The sequence below is a fragment of the Hylobates moloch genome, unplaced genomic scaffold, assembly GCF_009828535.3.
Source record: "Hylobates moloch isolate HMO894 unplaced genomic scaffold, HMol_V3 SCAFFOLD_2, whole genome shotgun sequence".
Classification (NCBI taxonomy): Eukaryota; Metazoa; Chordata; class Mammalia; order Primates; family Hylobatidae; genus Hylobates; species Hylobates moloch.
The window spans coordinates 5,691,905-5,717,867 of record NW_026652277.1 but is presented as its reverse complement, the minus strand read 5'-3'; the positions used below and the strand labels follow the sequence as shown (position 1 = coordinate 5,717,867).

At 47.6% G+C, this 25,963-nt stretch overlaps 1 protein-coding gene across 7 annotated transcripts in view; it reads left to right on the top strand.

Moving 5' to 3' along the window:
- IL15RA (interleukin 15 receptor subunit alpha) overlaps positions 1–23,229 on the top strand; it is a 37,746-nt gene extending 14,517 nt beyond the window's left edge. For 2 of the 7 annotated variants that reach the window (XM_058431300.1, XM_032150414.2), the window contains exons 2-6: positions 2,413–2,607; positions 7,088–7,288; positions 7,867–7,899; positions 16,915–16,990; positions 20,199–23,229. In XM_058431300.1, coding sequence (XP_058287283.1) covers positions 7,162–7,288; positions 7,867–7,899; positions 16,915–16,990; positions 20,199–20,310 — 348 coding nt within the window. In that variant the 5' untranslated portion in view covers positions 2,413–2,607; positions 7,088–7,161 and the 3' untranslated portion in view covers positions 20,311–23,229. The other 5 variants (XR_009211044.1, XM_058431292.1, XM_032150256.2 and 2 more) reach the window with 5 other exon arrangements.
- Positions 23,230–25,963: the final 2,734 nt, after the last annotated feature.

Below are 25,963 nucleotides of genomic sequence, written 5' to 3'. Positions count from 1 at the left end.
CGCAAGAAAACCTAATAATGGGATTCATTCATGAGAAAAATAGTCAAAAGAAAATCATCATACAATTATTTAAAGTGCCTAAAGAAAAATCTTGCTTTTTAAATTTAGCCACAATTGAATTTTTCAGGCCAGGCATGATGGCTCACACCTGTAATCCTAGCAGTTTTCGAGGCCAGGCAGGAGGATCGCTTGACCCCAGGAGTTCAAGACCAACCTGGGCAATATAGAGAGATCCCCATTTCTACAAAACAAACAAACAAAAAACAAATTAGCTGAGCATGGTGGTGCATGCCTGTGGTCCCAGCTACTCAGGAGTCTGAGGTGGGAGGATTGCTTGAGCCTGGGAGGTTGAGGCTATGGTGAGCTACGATCACACCACTGCACTCCACCCCCAGGGACAGAGTGAGACCCTATCTTAAAAAAAAAAAAAATCTTTCTGGCATTGGAAGGACCTCATCTTAAGCAAGGAAAAGCCAACAGTATGGACTTGCAGAAATCATGGTAGAGTGATACATTAGCTGCCTCCTTGCCTTTTAAGAACTAAGGACGATCCTTTTGGAGTTTCTTTATAGGACCACAGTCTACAAAATTGGTGCCAAAGGGGATTTTACGTTAAGAGTCATTAAGGCCTTAAATAGATTCTTTCCTGGGATCCACAGATTTTTATATTAGGTACATGTTCAATAACACCAACCTCATTCATTTTTGCCTACTGGAAAACAGGTCAACATCTCTTGTTTACAGGTTTCGTTGTTGTTGTTGCATAATGTAGGAAAAAAGCCTGAAGTTCTCCTACAGCCCACTCAAGTCAGGTTGTCTTTAACATTTATGTGACCTGCTTTCACATAGGAAAGGAAGTTTTTAAGGACAAAGAAATATCAATAGTTGTTAATAAATAATTAGCAACAACAACCAAAAGCCATTAATGAATACAGTGTCCCCAGAATGGAAATGGAAATGACACACATTTCCATCCCTTCTTTGCTTCTGAGGCCAATCCCCTTAGATGTGGACTTGTAAAACCCCTCATTTCCACAGAACTGAGCTCCTGCACCATTGCTGGATGTGTAGCTGAAGTTTGGAGTCTGAGCCCAATTCCAGCTGTCACAAAAGTAGACCCATCTGGAGCAACTCACCTTGCTTCTGGTTTCTTCTAAAAAAGACAGGATAATCAGATAAGCTGGCTACAAAGGTGGAAATGAAATAAATTGAACTCACCTCTATGGGAAGGTCAGGCTGGAGACTGCAGTTGAGGGACAGAGTTCATCCATTCGTTCTTCCAACAAGGATTTCTTGAGCACCTACTAGTTCCAGGTACAGTGCTGGGCTCAGGATCACAGTGTTAGCGAAACAGATGCGGCCCTACCCTCATCTGGCTCAGAGTACACACAGTGTGATGAATTACATAATCTCAACATCTCCGATGCAAACTGTGAAAGAGACTACAGGGAGAAAGAACTCAGCCCAGGCCCTTGTGTACTGAGGGAGAGGGACAGCCTTCCTCAGGAGGTGGTGTTTCAGTGAGCTAGGAAGGGTGGTGGGAGAGAGAGTGCCACGGTGGGTTGTGCTTGGGAAGAGGCGGGTAGCCTGGCGAGTGGTGCGAGGGGAGCCCAAGACCATCACGGCCTGGGGAAGAGAGCTAGAGGGGCTGGCCGAGCCCCGAAGACTTGTTTTTATTCTAAAGATTTGTTTTTATTCTAAGAGCACTGGGTGGTCAGGGAAGAGTGACGTTGTCAAAGATGCATTTCTTTTTTTTTTTTTTTTGAGACAGGGTCTCACTCTGTCACCCAGGCTAGAGTGCAATGGCATGATCTGGGCTCACTGCAACCTCTGCCTCCCAGGTTCAAGCAATTCTCCTGCCTCAGCCTCCCCAGTAGCTGAGATTACAGGCGTGTACCACCACGCCCGGCTAATTTTTTTGTATTTTTAGTAAAGATGGGGTTTCACCATGTTGGCCAGGCTCAAAGATGCATTTCTAAAGGTGATGCTGGCCGCAGAGACCTGTGGGAGAGCCTGCAGGGGGCCTATCTGGAGGCACTTGCTGTCGTTCAGCGAGAATTGGAGGCTGGGTCCACAGTGGAGAGGGATGAAGACTTTTCAGAGATACTGAGGGCTTGGAGAGGGGTGGGAAATGAATGGAGAGGGTGTTTCATCGATGACCCTCTCCCCACGCCCTCATCTGTAGTTTTGCTGGCTGACTGGCACTTCAGGCGAGGCTCCGGGAAGGCTTCTGGGTGAGAATGCCCTTCCTGCACATCCTCCACGTGCCTGGCACCTGGGGCTTGTCCTAAGGCACCCCTAGGATAAGCTGGACCCAGCCCTAAAGTTACTGACTACCGCCGCGTGTGCCTGGAGAACGCCTCTTACAAGTGGAAACCTCTTCACCCTCCCCTGTCCTCTGCACTTTCGCAGGCATCACGTGCCCTCCCCCCACGTCCGTGGAACACGCAGACATCCGGGTCAAGAGCTATAGCTTGTACTCCAGGGAGCGGTACGTTTGTAACTCTGGTTTCAAGCGTAAAGCCGGCACGTCCAGCCTGACAGAGTGCGTGTTGAACAAGGCCACCAACGTCGCCCACTGGACAACCCCCAGTCTCAAATGCATTAGTGAGTAGCCCTTGCCACCCCACCTTCCTCCCTCCCCCACCCCGCCAAGGCTGCACAGAGAGAAGACCCCATCTCAGGGGTCAAGGGATCTGTGCTGAGGTCTGAGCTAAAGACACCAGTGGGGGCCAGGCACGGTGGCTCACACCTGTAATCCCAGCACTTTGGGAGGCCGAGGCGGGAGGATCACTTGAGGTCAGGAGATCCAGATCAGCCTGGCCAACATGGCGAAACCCCGTCTCTACTAAAAATACAAAAAGTAGCTGGGCGTGGTGGCAGGCGCCTGTAATCCCAGCTACTTGGGAGACTGAGGCAGGAGAATTGCTTGAACCCGGGAGGTAGAGGTCACAGTGAGCCGAGATCACACCACTGCACTCCAGCCTGGGTGACAGAGCTAGACTCCGTCTCAAAAAAAAAAAAAAAAAGAAAGAAAGAAAAAAAGAAAGACACCAGTGTGATCCTCAGCAACAGCTCCTGGCGTTGGAAACACACAGGTGCTGGGGTCACGGGATTCTGGGTTTAAATCCTGGCTTTGCTGCCTACCACCCAGCAGGCCTTGGGCGGCTCTTGTGACGTTCTTGCACTCTGGCTGGTCATCTGGAAAATGGACTTGATATCCACACTGCGGGCTGTGGGAGGGTGGCGTGAACCCTGGTAAATGTTAACTCTTATTACATGGAATGCTTTGATTTGAGATGATGCTGGCAAGAGAATTTGGCTGCAGAGCTGGGGGGCACTCATGAGCACACTAGTGTGAGAAAGTTTTGGATTTCCCATGAGAAGGTGGATGCTGGAAGCCATCACTGCTCCTCATTACCCCACTGCACTCCAACCTGGGCAACGGAGCAAGGCCCTGTCTCAAACAAACAAAATAGAATCTATTGAGTGATCATTTATTCTCCCAAGAATAACCAGTATTATAAAATTGAATTGATATCATTAATATCATCTCAGCCAAAATAAATTTGGTATTTAACTTGTGCAATCTTTTTGGAAATGCAAGAAAAATAGTTTGCAGTCTGTCTTTGCATCCGGGTGGGGAAACATTGTTTCTTACACTTTTCACCTGTCTGAGGAAGCCAGACGCCTCCATTTTAAGTTCATGTGTTGATATATTTTATTTGTATCCAGTTCTGAGGCCACCCCAGGTTCCAGGCGCAGCATCGTAAGTGCCATGTGGTTATCCTCTCTCTAGGAGACCCTGCCCTGGCTCGCCAAAGGCTGGCGCCACCCTCCACAGTAACGACGGCAGGGGTGACCCCACAGCCAGAGAGCCTCTCCCCTTCTGGAAAAGGTAGGAAGGTCAGAAACTTCTTGAGGACATTTATTCCCTCCCAACACCCAGAGCCTCGCCTCACCAATCCTGCAGACTCACAGACCTCTGTGTGGTGCCACTGCAGACTTAGGCAATAGCACAAACGTCTTATTCAATCAAGAATAAGAACATCCAGCTTAATTTTCTTTCTCAAATCAAAGTTGCTTGATATCCAGGTGTTATATGTGCAGAATTAATAGTGGTTCAAAACTCACTAATATATCATATCATATTTAGTTGTAGACACTTATCTTTGTCACGAACTGAAAGCAGACTGAGGTTTGAGGTTGCATGTGTGTTAGCCCTCAAGATTTTCATGGGTGCTGGCAGAAAAGAGGGTACTCCAGGATGGGAGGCCAGCAAGCAGCGGGAGCTTCAGCATGTTTGCATCAATTCCCTCGTCCCCTAGCCAGCAGGGGCAGCACAGTTGGGCCTGAACAGATGCCTGTCTGCTCAGCGGGCTGCACCGTGGGAGAGGAAGCCTGGGCTTCCGAGACCCAAGCGTTTTGTCATGGGCAGTAATCACGCCTGCTCTCTGCTCCAGGGGAGACCATGTCCCCGTCTTCTAAGGCACTTGCTGTAGAGGCACCCTTGAGAGGATGTTCCAGAGAAAGGGCCATCAGCTCCCATGTCTGCAAGATGTGCAAACATGTGAGAGACCTGTGGAGAGCTGCCCCCACCAGACCTAAACACCAGCACATCACAGTGACTGCTCTATTTTAGAGGCATTGCCTGAGGCTGCCAGTGTCCCGTGTTTCAACAGCGTCTTCGGTGATTGTCAGGACCGATTTCCTCAGCGCTTTCTCAGTGTTCAGAAAATTTGAAATCTTGGTTGCTTTCTTGGAATCCTCCGCCCTGCATGCTATGATACCTTTGTGCTACAGTCCACTCTTGGCTTTAGTGTCGCATCGTCCAGCCTGTGGCTTTCCCTGGACCCTGTCTACTCCTTTGCCCCCAGGGATGGGCCTGTCTGTTGTCATTCATACTACAGGACTCAGCCATCCTTTGCAGAGTGTCGGTTGTCAGCCATGGGTACACACTGACATCACCTGGGCACTCCAGTTGGCCTAGGTGCAAGCTGGGACTCACGCCTCTCCAGCCCCAGGTGGATCTTTTTTTTTTTTTTTTTTGAGATGGAGTCTTGCTCTGTTGCCCAGTCTGGAGGGCAGAGGTGAAATCTCGGCTCACTGCAACCTCTGCCTCCCAGGTTCAAGCGATTTTCCTTCCTCAGCCTCCCAAGTAGCTGGGATTACAGGCGTGCACCACCACGCCTGGCTAATTTTTGTATTTTTAGTAGAGACAGGGTTTCACCACGTTGGCCAGGCTGGTCTCAAACTCCTGACCTCAGGCGATCCGCAAGCCTCAGTCTCCCAAAGTGCTGGGATTACAGGTGTGAGCCACTGCACCCGGCCTGCAGGTGGTTCTTAAATGGCCAAGGCTGAGGCCTGCAGCTTAAGGGAGGAAGAAGCAGCTAAACAAGGTTCCCTCCTAGTGAGTCACCTGCACAGGGAGGAAGGGGTTGAGGGGCTGGCTTCATTTAAACTTGAGGTAATTCTACAACCCCTTTGATCTCAGTCACACCTGGTTCACCCAAGGAAGAGAATGATCAAGTAGCTTCTCCCAGCCCCACCTTCGCATCCCAAATACCTGGTCCGATGGCCACTGTCGAGACACAACTGTGCAGTCAGAAGCTCCGATGTGACAGCAGCCTTTGACCCGAGCTGGCACGACCGTGGGCACTTGGCTGAGGACGCCTTGGTGCGCCCTGTCTGCAGGGAGCCCTGGAGCATTGGCAGTGAGGGTAGGGCAAGTTATATGCAAGGTGGTGACAAAGGATTAAGGGGCGTGAGTCCTTCTCATGACCTGTGTGGCTGGGAGACCATGGGAACGCGGCAACAACAGTGAGTCGGGAGAGCCACAGCGCTTGGCCCCGCGTTTCCTAGATTCCGTGGCTGTCACAATGGAAGACACATTTTTCACGGAGAGGGAACAGCGCAGTTACGCCACACCCTTACAGTGCAGGGGCAGCCACCTTCCAGTAAGGACAAGACAGGGAAGACGCTGAACACAAGGCAGCCTCTGTTCCTGAGAGCGAGCTCATCAGGACGCTCTCCTCCAGCACAGCCCGGAGAGTTCAGGCCAGAGCCCAGGCTTCCCGTGTTTCACATGCAGCCGCTCCCAGCGTCCTCAGCCAGCGCAGCTTCACCTGCTCTCGGCTGAGCCTCCAGCGTTGGGCCTGCCTTCTCTAGTAAACAAGCTGAATGACTTAGATCTTCGACACCTTTTCTTTTCTTCCCCCCCAATCCTTTTTTTTTTTTTTTTAAGAGACAGGGGTCTCACTCTGTCCCCCAGGCTAGAGTGCAGTGGCTCAATTATAGGTCACTGCAGCCTCAAGCTCCTAGGCTAAAGTGATCCTCTTGCCTCAGCCTCTCAGATAGCTGGAACTATAGGCACACGCCCACCACACCTGGATAATTTATTTTTATTCTTATTTTTGTAGAAACAGGGTCTTGCAGCAGGGCATAGTTGCTTTCGCCTGTAATCCCAGCACTTTGGGAGGCTGGGATTACAGGCGAGTGGATCACCTAAGGTCAGGAGTTTGAGACCAGCCTGGCCAACATGGTGAAACCCCATCTCTACTAAAAATACAAAAATTAGCTGGGCGTGGTGGTGGGCACCTGTAATTCCAGCTACTTGGGAGGCTGAGACAGGGAGAATTGCTTGAACCCGGAAGGCAGAGGTTGCAGTGAGCTGAGATTGAGCCACTGCACTCCAGCCTTGGTGACAGAGTGAGATTCCATCTCAAAAACAGAAGGAAAAGGAACAGGGTCTTGCTATGTTGCCCAGGCTGGTCTTAAACTCCTGGGCTCAAGCGATCCTCACACTTCAGCCTCCCAAAGTGTTGGGATTATAGGCGTGACCCACTGTGTCTGGATGATCTTTTCTTTATACCTGCCGTGATAGTAGCCATGTTCTTTAGTGTTTTCACAGGTCCTATGGCCCTTCCAGAGGAACGGCTATGTCACCCTCTCAAGGAGCAGTTTGCTGTGGGAGAGGGAGGGCTGGCCAGGGTGACTCACTACGGCAGCTCCCACATCACCCCGTGCTGCAGCTCAGAGGAGGCGAGGCTGCACATTGATGTTCTCCCTGCCTTGGACTCTCCTACAGAGCCCGCAGCTTCATCTCCCAGCCCAAACACCACAGCGGCCACAACAGCAGCTATTGTCCCAGGCTCCCGGCTGATGCCTTCAAAATCACCTTCCACAGGAACCACAGAGATAGGCAGTCATGAGTCCTCCCACGGCACCCCCTCTCGGACAACAGCCAAGACCTGGGAACTCACAGCATCCGCCTCCCACCAGCCGCCAGGTTAGCACTCGCTTTGCCCCAGGAGAGGTCTGTTCCCCACTGTTGCTTCTAAGATCGGGGCTGAGATCCAGCACAAGGCAGCTTTATACCATCAATCCAAAGTCAGGATTCACTGGGCAGCCTGCTGCCCTCGGCCACCAGCCACGGCCTCCTGGGCTGACCTCTTTCTCCGTGGCTTTCTCTGTGGCTGGTGCAGCTAGAAAAGCAAGCCCACCCCCCAAGATGTGACAGGGCCAGCCTTATCACCCACACGGCAGAGCCTGTGCTGAGACTCTGAGTGGCATCTGTGCTCCCGCAGTAGGAGGTGGTGGAAGCTCCTGCAGTCTGGGGCCAGGATCTGTGGAAGGGAGGAGCTGTGGGTAATGTGGACCTTCTCTAAGGCTTATCTGATTCTTAAGTGTGGCCAGCACCTCAGTGACCTACCCTGCTTGTTCTTTGCTAAAACGAGTCTGGTTACACCAGCCACAAGTCTCCCAAGGTGCTAAGATGGGAGCCAAGCTGTGCAGAGTTTCTCCTGCTTCCTGAGGAACTAGGACCTCTAGGACTCGAGCCGTGATGCTGTCCTCTCTTTTCCGCAGGTGTGTATCCACAGGGCCACAGCGACACCACTGGTAAGTGTGTCCCTTTGTCCAGTATGTTTATGATCAGGGTGACCGCAGTCCCAGGGTGCTGGGTGGTCCTGGCCCAGGCCTGCTGCCCCAGCACAGTCCTGACAGCGGCCCCTTCCACACTCAGAAGGCCTCCATCAGAAAATAAGTTAAATAAGAGCTGATTTATGGAATTCTTTGTTTGATGTGCCCATTTTTCTAAATATTGGTAGCTTCTAGCTGTCAGGCTACTGGTGTTGAACCCAGAGAACTGGCACCCCAAAAAAGGGCTCAAGGTCAGCTCTTCACAGCAGGGTCCACCTCTCTTGCACGGAGCATCCAAAACCACAGGTGCTGATGCCAGCACTGACGTTACAGCATCTCTGCCAGAAGCTGCCGATTCCTCTCCAGGGCCTGGCACCGTGCACTTAACAGAGAAGCTGTCCACATTTTCAGTATAAAATGCTACTCTTGGCCAGGCGTGGTGGCTCACACCTGTAATCCCAGCACTTTGGGAGGCTGAAATGGGAGGATTGCTTGAGGCCAGAATTTGAGGCCAGCCTGGTCAGCATAGCAAGACCCCATCTCTATTTAAGAGAAAAAAAGAAAAAGAAAAAAAGCTAACAAAACAAAATAAAACCAAAAATCCGCTCCTCTTTACAGAAGTCACACGTAATGCTAAGGCTAGCAGAATAGAAAAGAGAATGTGCAAGTGACGATAAGGAGGAAAAGGGGAAAGCGTTTGCAAGACTAAAAGAAAAAGCTGAAGGGAGGGGAGGAGAGCTGAGAGAGGAAGGGAGAACAGGAGGAGGAAGGGAAGCAGGCAGGGAGGAAGAACGCACGTAATGAGAAGAATGCAAGTGATGCTCCAGGCTGACAAGCTTCCAAAGCAACAAAAAACCCAACTGTAATTTGATATGGACAAAAATTATTTTACTCTTCTGTTCACAAATTTTCCTGCTAAAGAATGACTCATATTTTTGTGGCCTCATTTTTACCTGCATCAAACGTCATCTGGGAAAATATCAAGTGACTTTGGACATTTTAGCAGTTAATTGATTAGAATCATTTAAAAAACAATCAGGCTGGGCGAGGTAGCTCACACCTATAATCCCAGCACTTTGGGAGGCCAGGAGTCCGAGACCAGCCTGGCCAACGTGACAAAACCCCATCTTTACTAAAAATACAAAAAATCAGCCGGGCATGGTGGTGCATGCCTGTAGTCCCAGCTACTCGGGATGCTGAGGTGAGAGAATTGCTGGAACCCAGGAGCAGAGGTTGCAGTAAGCTGTGATCATGCCACTGCACTCTGGCCTGGGCAACAGGACAGGACCCTGTCTCAAAAAAAAGATGAAAAGTAAATCCCATTTCTAACTCAAAAATCCCCTTGCAGGAAGGAAGCAATACTTGCTACCAGATTTCCAGGCGTCCTTCCAGAGAGACTATACAAATAAACACATAGAGGATAAGGAATGCTGGACAGTTGCTTCTTTTCTTCTGTTCTGTACCATGTTTGTTTCCACTTGCTGGCATACCTTGTAGATCTTCCCATATCAGGACACAAAAACCATCTCATCGTTTTTAACCGCTACAGAATATTCCATTGTATGGAATTCCTACCATTAATTTAGCCAACCCCCTATCTGGACATGTGATTGCTACATTCTGTGGTTATCTTACAAACAGCCATTAATTGAAAATCCATAGGTGCCAGAATATCTGTAGGATAAAATCCTACATGTAAAGTTCAGGGGTCATTTTTTTCTATATAGATTTTCCAACAACTATTTGATGATGGGATTTAATCTATAATCTGCTTTTTCTAGTTCATGACTTTTATTAGATTAAAAAATCGGCCGGGCGCTGTGGCTCACGCCTATAATTCCAACACTTTGGGAGGTCGAGGCGGGCAGATCACGAGGTCAGGAGTTTGAGACCAGCCTGGCCAACATGGTGAAACCCTGTCTCTACTAACAATACAAAAATTAGCCAGGCGTGGTGGTGTGTACCTGTAAGCCCAGCTACTCGGGAGGCTGAGGCAAGAGATTGTTTGAACCGGGGAGGCGGAGGTTTCAGTGAGCCCAGATCACGCCACTGCACTTCAGCCTGAGAGACAGAGCGAGATACACACACACACACACACACACACAATCAAAAACTTTCTCCCAAATTCTAAAATGTAGTGTAATGAACATTAACCAAATTCCTACAATGGACAAAGATAATTCTGTGCAAGGAACTGTGGAAATACAGAGATGCCACACACAAAAAAACTTTAGATGTTTTATGTTGGATCAGCCACCTGAGATCCAGGAGCACCAGTTATGTGTGGCAGATATACTCACTGGCTCCTTGAACATCAGTGGATGTTGCTATTTCTGCATGAATAAGCAATCAGTTGAGCTCATCTTCATAAGAAAATATTAATGATGCTTTACCATAGTGGTTGCTCAGTAAATTAACTGATGTTTTAATCAACCCATTGATACTGCCAATATCATAATTTGCTTTTTAAACTAAGTTATATAAATGATTAGCACTACTCATTTGTTCTTTTTAATTCAACAGAAAATACTAAATAGTAGATGCTCGATAAGTATTGAATGAGCAAGCAAATGAATGAGTGAATTTAAAGGGTTTAACATTTTAATAAATATTTAAGAAATATGGTTCATAGTTTCATTGTCTTAAATATCTACTGGCTTACTTGGCAGCCATTTTTTTATAATTTAATTTAATTTTACCTTAAGTTCCAGGATACATGTGCAGGACATGCAGGCTTCTTATATAAGTAAACGTGTGCCATGGTGGTTTGAGGCACCTATCAACCCATCACCTAGGTATTAAACCCCACATGTATTAGCTACTCTTCCTGATGCTCTTCCTCTCTCTGCCCCTCCCCACAGGCCCCCGTGTGTGTTGTTCCTCTCCCTGTGTCCATGTGTTCTCATTGTTCAGCTCCCACTTATGAGTGAGAACATGTGGTGTTTGGTTTTCTGTTCCCAAGTTAGTTTGCTGAGGATGATGGCTTCCAGCTCCATCCATGTTCCTGCAAAGGACATGATCTCACTCCTTTTTATGGCTGCATAGTATTCCATGGTGTATATGTACCACATTTTCTTTATCCAGTCTATCATTGATGGGTATTTGGGTTGATTCCATGTTGGCAGCCCTTTTTATCAATAACTTTCTACAATTACTCCAATATCTGGTCTCCCATCCCTGATTAAGCTGTTCTTGAGGACTCTTGATTGTAAACTAAAAGGTCAGCATGCCACAGATGCCAGCACTTACACTGCCATGTTGATTTAGTACGTCAGGTATGAGGACTTGTTTCTCAGGATGGCAAAATGCCTCTGGGCTTTCATGGCTGAAATAAATTTGCTGCAGTAGATGTGCTGAGCCTTTGACAGGAGCTGCCTCTATGTCGTATCATTCATCCATTTAATACTGAGTATCTGTTCTGTTCCAGGAATGGTCCTAAGCTATTATGAAATGCAGATTCCTCATTAAAAAGCAAATGTCACTTTAAATTTACTTCAATTTATAGAACTTCAAAAGCTTAACTTGATCAATCAAGTATTTATTGAGTATCTACTCCAAACCCAACACTTATTAAGTGCTTAGTGCAATAGAGACAGAAAAGAAGCCACCAGGCCAAGCACGGTGCTCACACCTGTAATCCTAACAATTTGGGAGGCCAAGGCAGGAGGCTTGTGTGAGCCCAGGAATTTGAGAGACCAGCCTCGGCAACATAGTGAGACCCTGTCTCTATAAAAAATGAAAATTAAAAAATTATCTAGGTGTAGTGGTGTACACTTGTGGTCCAAGCTACTTGGGAGGCTGAGGTAAGAGGCTCGCTTGAGCCCAGGAGTTTGAGGATACAGTGAGCTATGATGGCGCCACTGCACTCCAGTCTGGGCTACAGAGTGAGACCCCGTCTCAAAATAAAGAAGAAAGAAAAGGAAACAAGGAAAGAAAGAAAGAAAAAGAGAGAGAGAGAGAAAGGAAGGAAGGAAGGAAGAAGGTAGGAGAAAGGAAGGAAAGAAAGGGAAAGAAAAAGGAAGGAAGGAAAGGGAAAGAAAAGAAAGAAGAAAGAAAGTGAAAGAAAGAAAGAGAAAGAAAGAAAGAAAGAAGAAAGAAAGCGAAAGAAAGAAAGAGAAAGAAAAAGAAAAGGAAGGAAGGAAGGAAAGGAAGGGAAGGAGAAAGGAAAGAAGGAAGAAAGAAAAGAAAGAGAAAGAGAAAAAGAAAGAAAGGCCACTCCTCTGAGTCGTTGAGTTGATGCTCTTCCCTCAAAACCGCCTTCATCCGATGCAGGCACACAGGAGCTCTGGCCACAGTGACACACGGGTATTACTACCCAGTGATTGGCCTAATTGGTCAGGGTGTTGCTGAGGAATGGCTATTCCCTGCATATGCCCAGAGGACATTTTCATCATCCATGCCAAACACTGGCCCCTGGCTGTCTCAGCTGCCTTCTCCATCCTGGACCCAATCTGCGCACAGGCTGAAGGAGGGGGCTGGTGGGGAGATGTGGTTTTCACGGCCTCCTCTGCGGTAATCACCTCTCGCCTCTCTTCTTCCTCCTCGCTTCTCCTCTGTCTCACCAGATCTCTTTCTCTTCCCTTTCCTCCAATCTACACACCCCCCAGGAAACAATAAAAGGTGGAGGGCTTGGCAGGTAAGCTGTTAATTCACTGTCTTGGTGATTCTGGTTTCTATGTCTTTACTGGAGTTACCCGGATGTCACTGAGGGAGAGGCCAAGGGTCTGGCGCTGAGTTCAAGCTGCTTCGTTTTATCATTGGTTCAAGAGCCCTCTTCTCTCTTGAGTTTCATTCTGCAGCTTTTCTTGTCACTTAAATGAAACAGGAGGGACCTTGTGAAGGTAGAAGCACAGTTTATGTCATGTTGCCTTTTCCAATAAAACACTGCCTACACCATCAGTGTGCACCAACTCACTAGCCAACGCAAAGACAGAGCTTACCGTCAGGTGCAGCATCTCTGCTAAGACAGATTTCTTTTTTTAGTCATAATAATGATTAATGTTAAGTCCGAAAACTCAAAACATTTTCATTAATTTCTCATGTTTTCTGTTACTTCTTTTGTAACGATTTTTCTATGCTTTTTAATTTACTTACAAGTTTATTTTGTTTCTATAATTTTACTATTCTGATTACAGTGTCATTGCAAATATATGAGAAAAAACAAACTTTTTTTAAAAAAAGAAAAGATTATCTTGAATCCCACCATTGTATGTATTTCTCAAGACTTTTCTGTGCATATGGACATGCACATGGCTGGTTGGAGATTATGTGGGTTTTTTTTTTTTTTTTTTTTTGAGACAGAGTCTTGCTCTGTTGCCCAGGCTGGAGTGCAATGGCACTCACTGCAACCTCTGCCTCCCAGATTCACGCGATTCTCCTGCCTCAGCCCCACAACTAGCTGGAATTACAGGTGCCCGTCACCACGCCCAGCTAATTTTTGTATTTTTAGTAGAGACAGTTTCATCATGTTGGCCAGGCTAGTCTTGAACTCCTGACCTCAGGTGATCTGCCTCCCTCAGCCTCCCAAAGTGCTAGGATTACAGGTGTGAGCCACTGCACTGCACTCAGCCTATTGTGGGTTCTTTTTTTTTTTTTTTTTTGAGATGGATTCTTGCTCTGTCACTCAGGCTGGAGAGCAGTGGTGAGATCTCAGCTCACTGCAACCACCACCGCCTGGGTCCAGGCAATTCACTTGTCTCAGCCTCCCAAGTAGCTGGGACTACAGGCACATGCCACCATGCACAGGTAATTTTTGTATTTTTAGTAGAGACGGGATTTCACCATATTGGTCAGGTTGGTCTCGAACTCCTGACCTCAGGTGATTCACCTGCCTCGGCCTCCCAAAGTGCTGGGATTACAGGCGTGAGCCACTGAGACTGGCCTGCAGGTTCATTTTTATCTCATTATCTTTTTTACTCAAGATGTTGCAGACATCTTTCAATGTTAATAAATGCTGATCTATTTTATAATTTTTAATAGTTGAATAGTATTCCATCATATGGGCATATCACATTTTATTTAACTAATTGTTTATTGATAAGAGATTCAGATTAACATCTTGAAAATTATTTTAGGCGGGGCACAGTGGCTCACACCTGTAATCCCAGCACTTTAGGAGGCCGAGGGGGGCGGATCACTTGAAGTGAGGAGTTTGAGACCAGCCTGGCTGACGTGGTGAAACCCCATCTCTACTAAAAATACAAAAACTAGCTGGGCTTGGTGGTGAGTGCCTGTTATCCCAGCTGCTCGGGAGGCTGAGGCAGGAAAATCACTTGAACCTGGAAGGCGGAGGTTGAAGTGAGCCAAGATCGTGCCATTGCACTCTAGCCTGGGTGACAGAGCAAGACTCCATCTCAAAAAAAAAAAAAAAAAGAAAATTATTTTAAACAATACTTGAGTGAATACCCCTGTATATATCTATTCCCTTAGAGTAAATTCTAGTTGAACTAGAGAGTCAAAGGGTGTGGGCTTCTCACTGCCCTTGGGAAAGATGGCACAAGTTTATACTCCCAGCCACAGGGCTCTGAGTGTCTCTACACCCTTATACTCAGATGTTTTGCAGTAGAGCTGTATTGGAAGGCCAAGCCCTGGGAGGTTTATTTTGATCTATGGGCGTGGCCTGGGGGTCATGCAGCGAAGGCCCTCAAAGTCCTCAGGGTCCATGAGATGTGCTGCCCGTGGTCTTCAGGGAGAGGTAGCTGTTGCTCCAGACCTCAGCGCCGTTGTCTTCTGCTCCAGATCTCAGCACCGTCATCTTCTGCTGCAGATCTCAGCGCTGTCATCTTCTGCTGCAGATCTCAGCGCTGTCATCTTCTGCTGCAGATCTCAGCGCTGTCATCTTCTGCTGCAGATCTCAGCGCTGTCATCTTCTGCTGCAGATCTCAGCGCTGTCATCTTCTGCTGCAGATCTCAGCGCTGTCATCTTCTGCTGCAGATCTCAGCGCCGTCGTCTTGCATGCAGAGCACTGGGTGATTTTTTTCAGGGAAATTCACAATAGTCAGGCTCATTGGTCAAACCTGCAAGTGGATTTTGTTTGTTTTTGTTTTTGTCTTTAGAGACAGGGTCTTGCTGTCGCCCAGGCTGGAGTGCAGTGACGCGATCACAGCTTACTGCAGCGCCAGATTCCTGGGCTCAAGCAATTCTCCCACCTTAGTCTCCCAAATACCTTGGACTACAGGTGTGTGCCATCATGCCCAGCTAATTGTTTGTAGAGATGGGGGGGTCTTGATATGTTGCCTAGGCTGGTCTTGAACTCCTGGACTCAAGCGATCCTCTCCACTAAGCCTCCCAAAGCACTCGGGCTACAGGGATGAGCCACTGCACCAGACCTGCAAGTGTTTTTAACAATAGTTCTGTTCCCTGCCCTCAGACTAAGTCCCCTTGTTCACACAGAAAGACCCCCTTCTTCCTATCCTATCTGATAAACCTCAGGTGACGCCTGTCGGTACCCCAAGCTGTTCGTTTCAACTCATTCAAAATGGTCCTAAATCCTAAACTCCTCTTATATACAACACCTCTTAAAAAGACCTCTTCTTTCTCCTTACTGCTCTTTCTCTGCCATCAAAAGTTTCAGGTGGCCAGGATCCGTGGCTCATACCTGTAATCTCAGCACTTTGGGAGGCCAAGGCAGCCCTGAGGTCAGGAGTTTGAGACCAGCCTGGCCAACACAGCAAAACCCCATCTCTACCAAAAATACAAAAATTAGCCAGGTATGGTGGCAGGTGCCTGAAATCCCAGCTACTCGGGAGGCTGAGGCAGGAGAATCGTTTGAACCTGGGAGGGAGAGGTTGCAGTGAGCAAACATCGAGCCGCTGCACTCCAGCCTGGGCAACACCGTGAGATTCCATCACAGAATAAAAAAAAAAAAGAAGAAGAAAAGAAAAAGTTGGCTGGGCGTGGTGGCTCACGCCTGTAATCCCAGCACTTTGGGAGGCTAAGGCGGGCAGATCACGAGGTCAGGAGTTCCAGACCAGCCTGCCCAACATAGTGAAACCCTGTCTCTACTAAAAATACAAAAATTAGCCAGGCATGGTGACACGTGCCTGTAGTCCCAGCTACTTGGGAGGCTGAGGCAGGAGAATTGCTTGAACCCTGGAGCTGGAGGTTGTAGTGAGCTGAGATCATGCCACTGCACTCCAGTTTGGGCAACAGAATGAACTTCATCTCAAAAAAAAAAAGAAAGAAAAAAAAAAAAAGCTGTAGGTAGACTGGATGCAGTGGCTCACACCTGTAAACCCAGCACTTTGGGAGGCTGAGGCAGGTGGATCACTTGAGGTCGGGAGACTAGCCTGGCCAACATGGTGAAACCCTGTCTCTACTGAAAATACAAAAAATTAGCCAGGCCTGGTGGTATGTGCCTGTAATCCCAGCTACTCAGGAGGCTGAGGCAGGAGAATCACTTGAGCCCAGGAGGCAGAGGTTGCAATGAGCCGAGATAGTGCATCTGCACTCCAACCTAGGTGACAGAGGGAGACCCTGTCTCAAAAAAAAAAAAAAATGCAAGTGAAAAAAAATGAAATTGGAAGGAAAATGGCACTGTGCTATTGTTTCTAAACCTGTGAAGTTGAAGAAAAGGGGGCGTTATACTGGGGACAGCAGAGGAGGGGTGTGTCCCTGTCTGCTTTCTCAACCCCGGCGTTAGCAGCAGGAATGCTCTCTCCTCATCCCACTCTTGGCTTTGCCCTTAAGGCTCTTAATGCTCCCTCCTGACTTGCTCCATCCCTGCCCTCTCACCCCAGGCACTCTGCCTGAGGAGAAGGATGAGGAGCAGAGGTGTGGGATGACTGGGAGCTGGCACCCTCAGCAGGAAAGAGAATGTGTTTTTGCCTAGACATAGAATGGGGGGAATTGCATGGGCCGTAAGAAATGTCCATAGCAGGAGGCTGGTTGGGAGGCACTTGGATCCCTCTGTAAGAACATCCGTGGTAAAGAATTTGTGATTTGTAGCAACGAATGTGCTTCTGAGTATCTCAGCGTGGTCTCCTCCCTTTCAGTGGCTATCTCCACGTCCACCGTCCTGCTGTGTGGGCTGAGCGCTATGTCTTTTCTGGCATGCTACATCAAGTCAAGGTGAGTTGCACTGGATACTCCCTCTGCAAGAGTCAGACTTCCCCATGAGAAAAGAGCTGCAGCTGGCCGGGCACGGTAGCTCATGCCTGGAATTCCAGCACTTTGGGAGGCCGAGGCAGGCAGATCACTTGAGGTCAGGAGTTTGAGACCAGCCTGGCCAACGTGGTGGAACCTTGTCTCTACTAAAAATACAAAAATTAGCTAAGCTTGGTGGTGCACACCTGTAATCCCAGCTATTCGGGAGGCTGAGGCAGGAGAATCGATTGAACCCGGGAGGCGGAGGTTGCAGTGAGCCAAGATTGCGCCATTTCACCGCAGCCTGGGCAACAGGGCAAGACTCTGTCTCAAAAAAAAAAAAAGAAAAAAGAGCCACACCATAGTGATTCCAGAATGCCCCCTCCCAAGAAGGACGCCTTTCCTGGCCATCGGCTCTCACACACCCCTTCTGTAGGGACCAACGAGTGCCAGAGCCGAGAAGCAGTGAACTAGCCCTGAGCCCAAGTGCCCCCTACCCCTGCCCACAGCAGCAATGGGGCGGCCAGAGAAAGTGTACCAGGTGGCCAATGCATGCAGTGCTATCCATTCTTCTTGTGATATCCTGGTGAATATATTCTTGAAGGTCCTCATTGAATAGGGGTATGCCTTCTTATAAATATACTCATTCATGTTAGCCTTAATGTTGTATTCCTAATCATTGAAATTCTGCATCTCAGCATTTCTGGCAAAAATGTTTCTGCCACTTGCTGACTTTTTTAATTTTTCTCATTTTTCTAATCTTTAGACAGTATTATTATTCTTTGATTAAAGCCTCAAATGGCATTGTAGCCTTAATTTTGTATTTCTATCAATTAATAACCAGTATTCCAGCATTCCATACTGATATGGATATCAGATTTGTCCAAACTAAACTTTTAGCTACTATTAATAGTTATAAAACATTCTTTTCTAAATGTGATATCAATATAAAAATTATGTGACCCTGGCTGGGCACGGTGGCTCACGCCTGTAATCCCAGCACTTCGGGAGGCCAAGGTGGGCAGATCACCTGAGGTCAGGAGTTCAAGACCAGCCTGACCAACATGGAGAAACCCCGTCTCTACTAAAAATACAAAATTAGTAGGCCATGGTGGTGCACGCCTGTAATGCCAGCTACTAGGGAGGCTGAGACAGGAGAATCGCTTGAACCAGGGAGGCGGAGGTTGCGGTGAGCCAAGATCACACCATTGCACTCCAGCCTGGGCAACAAGAGCAAAACTCCACCTCAAAAAAAAAAAAAAAAAAAAAATGTGACCCTTTGAGCCTAATTTTGACAAAATGCACATTCCATGAAATGCTAATATAAAGTCAAAATGAAAACCAGTATCTAAAACTTCACATAAATCTTCAAAAGCTGTAATACCATCCCGACCAATAAAAAAGCCATAAACCTCATAAATAGTTGAGAAATTAACAAACATTGATATGTTACTCAAAAATTTGTCCAAAGAATTCAAAAAATGAAAAATGTTGACAAAACAGAAAATGACTTTTAAAATAATTTTCAAAATATCACTATTAATAACTACAGAATTTCCATACAAAATGCTGAATTTGGAATTATATTATTAACAGGTTATAATAAATAAATATATTCACTGAATATATTTTTTAAATGTACATACCATCTCTTTATGAATAATACATTAAAATATATTCTTAAAAAGGATTTGTAAATTTGGTATATACAGCCAATAAATATGTTCATAAGAGGAAAATAGCAATATTTACTGGCCATATGAAAGATATCTCAGTTGGGCATGGTGGCTTATGCCTGTAATACCAGGACTTTGGGAGGCTGAGGTGGAAGGATTACTTGAGCCTAGCAGTTTGAGACCAGCCTAGACAACATAGTGAGACTCCCATACACACACACACACACACACACACACACACACACACACACACAAATTTCATTTTTAAAAAGCTCAAAAAGTAAAATAAATATATCTTTAGGAAGAATTGGCATGGTCAGGCATAGTGGCTCACACCTGTAATCCTAGCACTTTGGGAGGCTGAAGTGCACGGATCGCTTTTTTTGTGACCAGCCTGGCCAACATGGTGAAACCTGATCTCTACAAAAAATACAAAAAGTTAGCTGGGCGTGGTTGTCTGCAGAGGTTGCAGCAAGCCGGCGTCACACCACTGCACTCCAGCCTGGGAGACAGAGTGAGACCCTTTCTCAGAAAAAAAAAGAAGAAGAAGAAGAAGAAGAAGAATTGGTCAATTTGATGAGTGTAATTACTTGGTCATTTGGTGAATTGATTCTTTCCGTAAACTTGTTTTTTGCAAATGGGTTATTAGTTAGATTTGCCATTTGACAAATTGGCTGTTAGCAAATTATTTTCAGTGAATTGACCCCCATCCTGCCTTATTTTAGCTCTCACTCCAGGGAGCTCACACTGCTTACCTTAAAATGGCCTAAAGAGCTGCTGCTCCTCTGGAGGACATTTCACCAGCCCTGGTAGAGGGTGCTGGCCAGATGCCCAGGGCATCAGCACCCAGGCGGCTCCAGACAGGCCAGCCACGTATGACCAGTGTCCTGCCTCGCCTGTGCTTGTCATTTGGGAGCTGATTGATTTGTGTATTTCTTTATTTATTTCACACATACTAAGTGCTAAGAACTGTTTTTAAAAGCTTCATGAATATTAAATCATTTTTTCAAGATGATCAACTCTGGTTTGGCCAGGCTCCCAGTCACTCTCTCCTTCTCTTGTTCCTGCCATTTGAACGGCTTTTTGGCAGAGGACTGGCAAAGCGTGGGGTGAGGGAGGGTGGCATGAGCTGCTCCAACAGCATTTGGTGAATCTTTGGTGGATGGGGAGGTTGGAAATATCTGGAGAGGATTTATTCTCATCATATTGTCCTGGTTGGTCTTGAACTCCTGGGCTCAAGCGATCCTCCCACCCCAGCCTCCTAAAGTGCTAGGATTACAGGCATGCACCACCACACCTGGCCCCTAGATAGGATTTAATACACTCGGTAGAGGTAGGCATTCTAGGTTCTCTCCATCTCTGAGGACTAAGTGCCGTCTGTCTGACTCCTGTGGCAGGGCCTCTGTCGGCTCCTGCCGTCCCTGCAGTGCTGGACATACATGCTCAGTGGGAAGCGTCTGTTGATTTGAGGGCAACCCCCTCCTCTTTTCAAAACCTATGAACCACCTGCTTTGCAGGCAAACTCCCCTGCCAGCCAGCGTTGAAATGGAAGCCATGGAGGCTCTGCCGGTGACTGGGGGGACCAGCAGCAGAGATGAAGACTTGGAAAACTGCTCTCACGACCTATGAGACTCGGGGAAACCAGCCCAGCTACGTCTGGAGTGAAGGAGCCTCTCTGCTTTAGCTAAAGACGACTGAGAAGAGGTGCAAGGAGGTGGGCTCCAGGAGCAAGCCCACCAGGCCTCTCAGACGTCCCAGCAGGATCTCACAGACTGCCAGGTCAGCGCCTCCTGCACGAGGGAGCAGGTTCTCCCCATTCCCATGGGCAACACCTGCCTGCCTATCGTGCCTTGGATCCAGGGCCCAGCTTCCCAGGAGAGACCAAAGGCTTCTGAGCAGGGCTTTTATTTCATTACAGTGTGAGCTGCCTGGAATACATGTGGTAATGAAATAAAAACCCTGCCCTGAATCTTCCATCCCTCATCTTGACTTGCAGTTCACAGAGAAAAGTGACATACCCGAAGCTCTCTGTCAATTACAAGGCTTCTCCTGGCATGGGAGATGTCTACAGGGAAGACACCAGCGTTTGGGCTTCTAACCACCCTGTCTCCAGCTGCTCTGCACACATGGACAGGGACCTGGGAAAGGTGGCAGAGATGCTGAGCCCAGTGAATCCTCTCCATCGAAGGACTGAGGAAGAAGAAAACTCACCTCAGCGCCATTTTACATATATATGCATTTATATTTATACTTCCTTCTCTATTATATCTATACATTATATATGATTTGTATTTTGACGTTGTACCTTGTATAAACAAAATAAAACATCTATTTTCAATATATTTAAAATGCACCAAAAGAATCACCAAGGAGAAATGTTCCACACAAAGGAGGAGAAAGAGTAGGAAGGCAGAGTCCAAGGTGACTGAGTTCAGGTGTTGTTTCCAGAAGGAGAAAAAGCCTTGCCTAAAGCTGGCTCCAGTCACAGTTTTGGGGAATTTCCCACAATTCCATGTGAGGAGAAGCAGCATTATCTAATCCACACAGTGGTAAGTCCAGGCTCAGCTCCACAACGCTATACACATCGTCTCTTCCCTTCTTCTTCTCTTACTTTATTTGACGTTTTTGACATTTATTTCTAAAATCATGGGCCTAACCCCACCTCCTCATTTTATAGATGAGAAAATTGAGGACTGGAGAAGTTGTTCTGCCCGCAGCCACGAAGCTCGGTTAATGGTGGAGCTGGATCAGAGCAGGAGCTGGGACGCTGGGCGCAGTGACTCACACCTGTGATCCCGGCACTTCGGGAGGCCGAGGCAGGAGGATTGATCAAGCCCAGGAGTTCAAGAACAGCCTGGGCAATACAGTGAGACCCCATCTCTACAAAAATTTTTTTTTCTTGAAGCAGTCTTGCTCTGTCGCCCAGGCTGGAGTGTGATGGCGAGATCTCAGCTCACTGCAGCCTCCACCTCCCAGGTTCAAGCAATTCTCCTACCTCAGCCTCCCAAGTAGCTGGAACTACAGGCATGTGCCACCACACCCTGCTAATAGTTATATTTTCTTAGTAGAGATAAGGTTTTGTTATGTTGGCCAGACTGGTCTCAAACTCCTAATCTCAAGTGATTCACTCACTTTGGCCTCCTAAAGTACTGGGATTACAGGCGTGAGCCATGGCACCCAGCCAAAATTTTTTTAAAAAACAAAAGTAATAAGGAGTGTAGGTGGGGCGGGAGGGGAGCAGTCCTGGCTGAAAACCAGCCACCAACTGCCCCTTGTACAGCCAGGGGGAAGAGGGAGCCACTGTGGGCACTTGGGAGATGGCGCATGGGCATAGTGCCCAATCCACACGCCATCAGACATTCTCAAAGTGCCATTTTTCACTGACTTCTTTTTTTGTGGGGGAGGGGACAGAGTCTCATGGAGTCACCCAGGCTGGAGTGCAGTGGTGCAATCTTGGCTCACTGCAACCTCTGCCTCAAGCAATTCTCATGCCTCAGCCTCTGGAGTAGCTGGGACTACAGGCGCACACCACAGCGCCTGGCTAATTTTTGTATTTTTTTTTTTTTTTTGGAGATGGAGTCTTGCTCTGTCGCCCAGGCTGGAGTGCAGTGGCACAATCTCGGCTCACTGCAAGCTCTGCCTCCCGGGTCCACACCATTCTCCTGCCTCAGCCTCCCAAGTAGTTGGGACTACAGGCACCCACCACCGTGCCCGGCTAATTTTTTATATTTTTAGTAGAGCTGGGGTTTCGCCATGATGGCCAGGATGGTCTCTCGAACTTGTGAGCCCAAGCAATCTGCCTGCCTCGGCCTCCCAAAGTGCTGGGATTACAGGCATGAGCCACCACACCTGACCATTTTTTTCACTGACTTCTGCCTGCCCTCAGCTTAGATACCTTCATCAAAATCAGAGGAAGCTTCTCCACATGGCTGCTTGGGCTTCCTCACAGCATGGTGGGCTCAGGCTAGTCACACTGGCTGAAAGAATGTAGAAACTGCCAGGCCCCTGACAGGCTGGTCCAGACACTGGCATGCATCACTTTTGTAGCATTCTATCCGTCGAAGCGAGTCGCAAGGCTGGCCCAGGTTAAAGCAGCCAGGAATGATGAAAGGGAAGGAAGGAATCAACATAAGTCCTTTGGCATCCATCTGCTGTACCTTTCAGGGCCATCAGGAAGTGCAATTGCCTTTCAGTCCTCAGCACTCAGTAGATGCCAGCAAGTATTTGGGTGAATGAATGGGCAGAATGACTGGAAGGTCAGCATCTGCCAGGTGCTGGGAAGAGTCCATCCTTTTTTATTTTTATGTTGAAATGGAAAGAGTACACAGATCTCTGAAGGGTGACGGGAGCACCATATTCTAAATCTCAGCGTCACACAATATACCCGTGTAACAACCTGTACATGTTCTCCTGAGTCCAAAATAAAAAAAAGAAAGTTCTATAGCTGTCAGGCCTTCAGTCCCCACGTCTTCAGCTGCCACAAGTCTAAATGATTCACATCTCCTGCTCTTCCCTCATTCCCTGCTCTACACATTTGCCTTGAAGAAAATGGATTGCTCTTCACCTTTTATATTTTGCCTTGATTTTCCTTGATCAAGAAATAAGACTTTTTTTTTTTTTTTTTTGAGACAGAGTCTTGCTCTGCTGTCCAGGCTGGAGTGCAATGGTGCAATCTCAGCTCACTGCAACCTCCACCTCCTGGGTTCAAGTGATCCTCCTGCCTCAGCCACCCAAGTAGGTGGGATTACAAGCGTACACCACCACACCTGGCTAATTTTTGTATTTTTGGCAGAGACAGTGTTTCACCATGTTGGCCAGGCTGGTCTCGAACTCCTGACCTCAGGTGATCCACCCGCCTCGGCCTCCCAAAGTGCTGGGATTACAGGCTTGAGCCACCGTGCCCGGCCAAGAAATAAGACTCTTAACTCCCCCCACCCCCTTGCTTTTTTTTTTAAAACCATTTACAACATTCTTTATTCCCTTGTATAGATGCAGATTTCCATTTTCTTCCTGCCTGTCTAACTTTTTAAAATATATCTTGTGGTGTGACTTTCCCCATTTAAACCCTCCTCCAGACATTAGGAAGTGGGAGAGCAGCGATCAAAAGACACCCTGTTTGTCACTGCCCACCCCTGTGTTCCCCAAGGACTTCTTCCTCTTGGCTGAGGCTGCCACCTCCTGGCTCAGAATTTCACAGCACAGAGCGGACTCCCCGAGTACTGCGGGTTTGTCTCACCCCAGGGCTGTGCTCCTCGGAGGCAGGACCAGCCCGACCCAAATCACAGCCTCCCCCACCTCACACTGCCAGGCACTAATCAGAACTCAATGTGTGCATATTTTAGGTAATATTAGGCACTATATTACCAGGGGGATTTAGTTGACACTTTACTCCCCTAAGTGACTGTCTGTAAATCCACCCATCCTAGTGGTGCTGTTCTTAGCTATTCAGGATGAAACACCCCCTCCTCTCCTGAAACCGTCTGTCCCTCATCCTGACTTGCAGTTCACAGAGAAAAGTGACATACTCGAGGCTCTCTGTCAATTACAAGGCTCCTCCTGGCATGGGAGATGTCTACAGGGAAGACACCAGTGTTTGGGCTCTTCCCCATGACCCTGTCTCCAGCTGCGCTGCACGCACTGACAGGTTGCCGGGAAAGGTGGAGGAGACGCTGAGCCCAGTGAATCCTCTCCATCAAAGGATTCAGGAAGAAGAAAACTCATCTCAGTGCCATTTTACATATATATGCATTTGTACTTCCTTGTCTGTTATATCTACACATTATATATGATTTGTATTTTGACATTGTACCTTCTATAAACAAAATAAAATATATATATTTTTTCAATATTTTTAAATGCACTAAAAGAATCACCAAGGATGGCCACGCATGGTGGCTCATGCCTGTAATCCCAGCACTTTGGGAGGCCAAGGCGGGTGGATCACCTGAGGTCAGGAATTTGAGACCAGCCTGGCCAACATGGTGAAACCCTGTCTCTACTAAAAACACAAAAATTAGCCTGGCATGGTGGCGAGCACCTGTAATCCCAGCTATTTGGTAGGCTGAGGCAGGAGAATCGCTTGAACCCTGGGGGTGGAGGTTGCAGTAAGCCGAGATCATACCCCTGCACTCCAGCCTGAGTGACACAGCGAGACTCCAATTAAAAAAAAAAACAAATCACCAAGGAGAAATGTTCCACACAAAGGAGGAGGAAGAATGGGAATGTAGAATTCCACTGGGGCTCCTCCATCCTGGTGGGGTGCCTTATCGCCCACTGACACAGAGGGGCTGACCTCCCCTGTCCCTGCTCCTGCCGCTCGTGGGCACCTGGCCTGGGCGTGGCCTCCAGGGCCTCTCAGCTAGACTACAAAGCTGTTGATTACAGAGAACGAAGAGCACAGAACTCACAGGGCAGTGCCCAGCAGTGGCCTCAGAAGCACTGACCGGCTGCTGGACCTCCTGTTCCTGGGCTCTCCAGCTGTCTTTAAGTCCTAACCATATTCCAAACCTGAGCCTCCCATTTTCCGGGATTCTATGAGCCCCTCGTATCTTTCCAATACATTTTTTTCTTTATAACGGATTCCGTTTACATTACTTGTCATTGAAAAGTTCCTAGCTGATATGAAATTCAGTACTAGGAGTGGGTATTGCAAATTATGGAGAAGAGGGGAGATAAGGAATGTCTGCGGCTAGTTATCTGCCTTAGGGAGGAGAGAAAAGAGTGAATATTCTGATGATACGCAGAGACAGGAATGGAGCGACCCAGGGAATTCGGTAATTAGTTCGCCAGGAGGTGCCTGGGATGTTATGCCTGCTGCAAGCCCGGCTCTCAGAGACTATGTTGCTTCCATCCTGAAATCGTATGGATACGAGAAATCTGAGGCCATAGTGGGTGGCTGTTTTTAATGGCACTGAAAAACTTAGAGAATAAGAAGTCCAAATCTCTAAAGTCTGAATTCAAGCCACAGGCTGAAACATAAAGGCTTCCTAGAACAAGGTGGAATTTCATCCCTTACAGATGCAAGGCCAGGATATCTGAAAACCCATCTGAAGAGTCCAAGCCTTTGGCTGGGCGCGGTGGCTCACGCCTGTAGTCCAAACACTTTGGGAGGCAGAGGCAGGTGGATCGCTTGAGTCCAGGAGTTCAAGACCAGCCCAAATTACATGGCGAAACCTGTCTCTACAAAAAGTACAAAAACTAGCCAGGTGTGGTGGCAAGTGCCTGTAGTCCCAGCTACTCAAGAGGCTGAGGTAGGAGAATTGCTTGAGCCCAGGAGGTAGCA